At 35.4% G+C, this 6,635-nt stretch overlaps 1 protein-coding gene across 1 annotated transcript; it reads left to right on the top strand.

The window, feature by feature from the left end:
• Positions 1-423: 423 nt before the first annotated feature.
• LOC136582853 (uncharacterized) lies at positions 424-6,157 on the top strand. The gene is made up of 7 exons (XM_066584123.1): positions 424-496; positions 2,070-2,136; positions 2,746-2,766; positions 2,897-2,956; positions 3,074-3,250; positions 3,519-3,673; positions 4,659-6,157. Exons 2-7 carry the CDS (start codon positions 2,103-2,105, stop codon positions 5,061-5,063), a joined length of 852 nt encoding a protein of 283 aa, XP_066440220.1. The 5' UTR covers positions 424-496; positions 2,070-2,102; the 3' UTR covers positions 5,064-6,157.
• Positions 6,158-6,635: the final 478 nt, after the last annotated feature.

The raw sequence follows: 6,635 nt of genomic DNA, 5'->3' as shown, positions 1-6,635 counted from the left end.
TGATTTAAAGGGTTAAGAAACATGATTGGCATGAATGCTGAACTTGGCTGTTCCAGACAGGTGATAGCAGACACTGTTTGTGTATGGAGTGGGCTCAGCTTCTGAGCCCATGTGTTATTAGCCCTACATGCCTAGGATGCACTTACATGTCTTGGGGCATGAAGAGGTGAATAGTATACCCATTATTGTCTCTGTTTCTCACATGGACCTTGACACATTGAAAATTCATTCATGTACATGTGCCTATGAGCTCTCATAGGTGACTCTTACACATAAGTATTTGTTTTGTTTGAATAAGGAATTCATTGGATCACTCATTGAAAATGAGGTGAACAAGAATTAAGTGAATTAATTGGTGATTGTTGTCATGCCAGAGAAACTAACACACCTCTGTAAATTAGAGGAGTAATGATTGACGGATTAATATAAATAGAAGGCATCTCTACATTACATACTGGTACAGTCGTGGTTTGGACTTACACCGAGGATCAGAAAGGTACTGAACTTACAATCATCTTGTACTAGTGGATGGAGGAGAAGAAGAAGTTTTCTTTTGCATATAATTCCTTCTACACTAGTGTGGAACTTTTTTTGTGGATTGGTTTTAGAGCACTTTTCAGGACTTTATTCTGGGTACAACTTGTGTGGTGTTCTCCAGATCATCTTCCAGAAGTGGTGGCATAGATAACATTAGCCAGTTGTATTCTACTCTTAGCCAGATTACAATATAGGTGGTTGCATTTTGGTATATATGTTTACTTTACTTGAATTTCAGAAGATTTAGTATGATGGATGCTATGTGTGTATGTATTATGTGAAAGTTCATATCACAAAATACTGCTTGGAAAATAATTATCGCATACAATTTATGTATGTGGGTCTCATGTTTAATCCTATTGGAAATTCTTCTTTCTCCATGCTAGAATAATCTGCTCTATGTATTAAGTATCTAATTATATTTGGTCCTGGCATTGCTCAGGCAGTTCTATGGTGTTTTTTATGTGCACGTTAATTGCCAATCAAAAGAGCTGCAGAAAACTGCGTATGTTTCTACCATGAAATGCCATGGTTTTGTGATGGGGTTTTTAGATGATCGGCTTTTACAGGTGAAGCACATATAAATCATTGCAACTACCATGCACAGCAAAAACGCTATAGAATACCAGAGGAATGCCCAGTGGCAACGCAACCTTCAGTCTGTACTGCTTTTCTACAGCATGCACAAGGTTAGCAGTGTAACACTAGTGGGGATCTTGAAGGCTCTACTGTAGGAATGCTGTTTCTTGAAACGTAGACTATTAGAAATCAAATGTTGTCTCATATACAAAAGTTTATCAAATTGATATGGATAGTTGGAAAATGTTTTTGGGTGTTATCCAGAATCCTCCATATTTTATTTGTGAGGTGTGTGTTCTACTCTATACAGAGGCCTCTTTTTATGATCTTTTTGCCACTATACCAGTAATTAAAGTGTTGCTGTATATTTCTATATATATCAACATGATTTACTGTTTATGACTATATCTAGAAGAATGTTGTATGCAAATGTCATATGGGTTCGTCTGTTAATAATGGTATTTAGTGGAGCTCTGAAAAGCTTTTGCCAAATTTAGCATCATCTCTTAGAGAATAAATAGCATCAAATGGTTTCAGACTAGTAATAGAGTCACTGATCTATCAACATTTGCTTGTTGAAGATCATGGCATGCAGAATTTATTATTTTCCTTAATTAAAGGACGTATAACATTTTTGGGTGTCAGTCCCTGTTTGAAAAGCAGGAGTCTCCTTTATTCTTTTCTCATACCTGGCACAAAGTCGTCATAAAGATATTTTATTGAGCAGTGCCATCTTGTGGAATGTAGACCTGTGAGTCTTAAGGCAAGCTGTACATTCTTGGACTAATAGTATGAATATATCTATGGATATAATTGGCTGAGGTATAAAATTAGCCTATAAAGTATGGTTTTATGTCTGGAAATAAATGATGAGGTGTTCTGCATTGTTCAGCATGTACTTCACTTTTGTTTCTTAATTATAATGTGTTGCATTTATTTTCCATCTTATTTAGGGAAGGAAGTCCATTTGACATACAGCAGGCACCATGGCAGGAGAACAAGAAATTGCACCACAAAGTGGTAAGTATATGACAATAAATATGTTTGATTTTCTTTTGTATATATAACAATAAATAGGTTTGATTTCCAATGGTTAAATATTTATTGTTATAAGGAAAGGGGAAAAGTGGCTGCATGACACCTCATATACAAAATAAAACATGCTTTTTTATTGTTTCTTGCAATATCAGACAATGGATAACAATGGGGAGCCCACATAGACATTCAATTTTTGGTAGATCCTGTTTTCATTGGTGTGATCTGCCATCAAATATCCCATGTGTATGCCAAGATTAACTCTACCATGCAGTATATGCTATCGTTACTGAAGAAGGGGCACATAAATAGTATTTTATGAAGGGGATTTCAATAACTTCAAGTCTGCAGTGTGGGTGCTAACCAATAGGGATGTCATTGTAGCTTTCTTAAGTTTATCAGCAAGCTTACTAACAGTCCAGAATAACATATGTTCATATTTTGATTTACATCGTTTTTTAAAATCCATTATTAGCATCATACTAAAAATGGACATTTAGGTGCGGGTTCAAAATAGCTAACTTCAGTTTTTGGGCTTAGTCAAAAAATGTCCCTTATACACTGATTTATTACAATTCTGTTTTAATTTTGCAGGTTGCTGCAATAGCAAAATGAGTAAGTATAAACTTTTCATATTAAATATTCTGGAGCTCCTCCTCAATTCTGCTGCTGTATTTGACACTGAATCAAATATGTCATATATATAATAATCTAACATTTTAATCCTGTTCTTTTTGAATTTTAGTCATCCAGTTAATTTTATTTATAATATGGACTCCGCTATCCATTGCACTCATTGTTGTAGGTAAGTGATAACTAAAACAGTCCTTGAAACTCTAAGCATCATGTTTTTTAGAGAGATGTTATGGCCCTTGTGAACAAGCATTGTTTTGTTTTAATGTTTCTCTTTCATTTTAATTAGGCGGTGTATACAGAGATGACTGCCCAACAGAACAGTTTATCCCAGTTTTTATGATTGTATTTGGGGCATTCAGCCTTTCATATTGGATACTGTTACCCCTTGAATGTTGCTTGCCCACTGTCAGAAGAATTCTGAGCATTCTCATTGCACTCTTCATGTTCGCCTGGTTTATTGCAGGTAAGCACTTGACAATACTATTTTCGGCACCTATGAATTTAGGGATTATCAACTAGTTTAAAAGTAAGCTCTATGAACTAATGATGACAACTCAAGAATGTCTATAAATGGAAAACCAAAAAGGGGAAACCTAAAATCTAATATAATCATTAATAATTTAATAAAGGAGTAGTATGTATTTTACATTTGTGAGTTTTAATTGTGATTTTTGTAATGCAACTTTTACATTCAACTTTTGTAAAATTACTGAAATATCCTTTATTTTTAGGAAGCGTCTGGGTCTTCAGAATTTATGGCAACCCAAACAGAGATTGCCACAATGGCATGTATTACTACGTTTTTTCAATCCTGATTATTATATATATTTTTATTTTACTTGGAATTATTTTCGGCCTGCTTGCCTGCCTCTGCTGTGAGAATTCAGTAAGTAAATTTTTGGTCTTATTCATTTACTTCACATTTATTTTATTTCAGGAAAGCAGTCCACATTAAAGAGACTTTGCAGACTCTGCCTCTAGCGTCAACTAAATAAACTTTTGGAAAATTTCTCATACATTGGAAATTTTGATCGTGGGGGTCCCGGTGCAGAGACCTCCATCAATCATTAAAATAAAGGGGCAGAAGTGTTCATCTGAGTACTGTTCTCGAATGACTCTTTTCAGGTCTCCTCAAAATGCTGTACAAACAGAATAAAAAGTCTATGAGCCCGTATACCACAAAGCTGACCATAGCTATTGGGAGACAATGCTTGACTGAGCAGACAGCCAATCAGTGGCCACAATGCACACATGCCATACTACTAGCATCACCAAAATCAGAGCCATGATGCTAGTAGTACTGCACATAACCACAGAGGCCACTGGTTAGTTGCAAAAGTCATGTGTTGGCTGCTTGTAAAAAAAAAGACCAAGGAAACTGCTTTAGCATCAGCATTAGATTGATGGGGGACTGAGGAGATAAGTACTGTTTTTGTCCCCTTTCAGTGTTTTTTTTAATGGATAACTCCTTTTTTTAATGGATAATGAGAAGGTCATGATAGGAGAGCTATAGCCATTATGCATTAGGCCAAAAATAAACAGATCATTTCAAAATCTCAACAATGATTTATAATCTGTTTCAGAAATATTGGTGTCTGATGGCAATGCAATTATAATCACAGTAGTTCACAGTTCTTAAATGTATTAAATCATAAATTCTTAAGAAGTTAAACAGGGAGGATAACTTTCATTTATACCAATGCATGCAGGGCTACCGTGTACTATGCATGTAAATTCTACCTTTCACTGTTTACTTTCTTGAAGTTACTTTATATTTTTCATGCAACTTACTTTTAATATATTCTCTTGTACATTTTATGTGCTTTTAAAATTTCTACTTTATAATTTTGCACCTTCTCTTTTTGTTACAGTGCGCTACTAAGATATGCAGCTACTTCCAGTCCTGCATAGACTGCTGTCCTTGTTTGGCATGCCTCAAATGTGATTGTTTAGAGAAATGCCTAAGCTGCTGTAAATGCCTCCAGTGCTGCAGCTGTCTTCAGAACTGCAGCTGCCTACAGTCCTGCTGCAGCTGCCTACAGTCCTGCAGCTGTCTAGACTCCTGCTGCGGCTGCCTAAAGTCCTGCAGCTGCCTGGAGTCCTGCAACTGCCTACAGTGCTTACAATGCTCAGATTGCTCCAGTTGTTTGCAGTGTTGTGATTGTTTTAAGTCCTTGTGCTGCTGTTGTAAAAATATCCAGTGCAGCAGTTGCCTGAACTGCAACATGTGCGCTCAGTGCTGCCAGTGTTTACAGTGTTGTGCTGCAAAAGCCTGAGCAAGTACGGCACAATTCACTGCTTCAGTTAGGTATATAAATCACCGTTCCGTTGTCACTGTAAAAATGTGAGACACTACTGGTTCTCATTACCTCATTAATAGTTTGAAACCAGATGATTTTAAAGTGGATTAGCTAAAGGTTTGTTTTTACAGCCAATATGACAAATTTATAATATTTATTAACGATGTTATACCGTATATCCACTGGTATATTTTCTGTGCAGGTTGTGATTAATTCAGGTGGCACTATCCTTTTGCCCTACAACATTTGGGTTGAGTATATAGAATCAATAAATATGAAGCAATGCATTCTAAGCACAAAAAGTGTTTAGGTTTGAATTTGTACCATAACCTTTTCCAATCCACTGTCTGACCTCTGAAGACATTATGATTTAAGGCTGTACAGCTCCGATGTTGGAAGACGTTCGTCTGGGTTCTCTTACTGTATATTGCCAGCCTCTCTGCTGTTGGAACCTATCCAATGTGTCACTTCATGCAGTACTGGCTTTAGCCAGCTTATACGCCATTGTTTACCGGCAGAAAAAGAGTAAGCCCCCTAGGAAAACCAGGATACTAATTGGATTGGAAAGGGTTAAGTACTTGATTGCGCCTGTCCTGCCAGTCCAAGATATGAAGTAACAACATTGGAATCAAACAGGGAGTAACTTGTATCTTGATCTATAACATGGAATGATTCAAAGTTAAAAACCAACAAAATTTCATTAAAAGCTGCTTGACATATTAGATTCAAATGATACTGTCATTATTAGGTTTCTAAATTAAACACCTTACACAGTAAGAATTTAAGTAATCCTGAATTTTGACACAAACTGTATATAACTTACATGGCACAATACTAGACTAACGTTACAGCTAGTAAATGGGTGTTACTCTGCACTATCCCAAATACTATGATCAGCATTCACCATGTCATGAAGGAGGGCTCTACGAAACTTTGTTGTTTAACCCCTGTTTTGTTTTCAATACATGTATATAGATATATTTGTTTGGTCACTTGTACCTTTGTTACTTGTACTTTATTATTTTCATGTATTTAAAATATAAAAATAAACACATAGATGAATAACGTGATCTAAAGAATTCTTAGTGATTTTTTTCATTGTAATATTCTGTGTTTTAGCTAAAACTATATATTAGAGCAACATTTTAGGTTTTAGTTATGAATATACATATATCTCTGGTTTCGATGGCACAATATTAAACCTCCGTGATCAGAAGTATCCCAAGTAAGACCAGTGGAATAAACTGACATAAGGATAGTGTCCAGCAAAAGGAAAAATTAGATCTGTTAAAAATCAGATTTTTTATGAAAACATATACAAAAAAACAACGTAAAGAACATGGAGAATAACAATCTTCATTTACAAGTTTCAGACCTTATTTATGAGATTGCTCAAGATCATTCATGTATATGTAATCTGTGTTAGATTTTAATATGTTCAAATAAAGAATCAGATTTTAACAGATCAAGTCTCTCCTGTTGCTGGATACTATCTTCATATTGGTCCACAGATGTCTGTAAGTATAAAGAAAATGATTATGCCTACAA

Source organism: Eleutherodactylus coqui, chromosome 11 (genome assembly GCF_035609145.1).
Source record: "Eleutherodactylus coqui strain aEleCoq1 chromosome 11, aEleCoq1.hap1, whole genome shotgun sequence".
Classification (NCBI taxonomy): domain Eukaryota; kingdom Metazoa; phylum Chordata; class Amphibia; order Anura; family Eleutherodactylidae; genus Eleutherodactylus; species Eleutherodactylus coqui.
The sequence above is the reverse complement of the archived record's forward strand: the minus strand, read 5'-3'. Positions and strand labels throughout refer to the sequence as shown.

Coding starts and splice junctions, on each gene's coding strand:
- LOC136582853 (XM_066584123.1), top strand. CDS start 2,103: ATGGCAGGAGAACAAGAAATTGCACCACAAAGTG. Junction 2,137..2,745: donor AGAAATTGCACCACAAAGTG/GTAAGTATATGA, acceptor TTAATTTTGCAG/GTTGCTGCAATAGCAAAATG. Junction 3,674..4,658: donor GCCTCTGCTGTGAGAATTCA/GTAAGTAAATTT, acceptor TTTTTGTTACAG/TGCGCTACTAAGATATGCAG.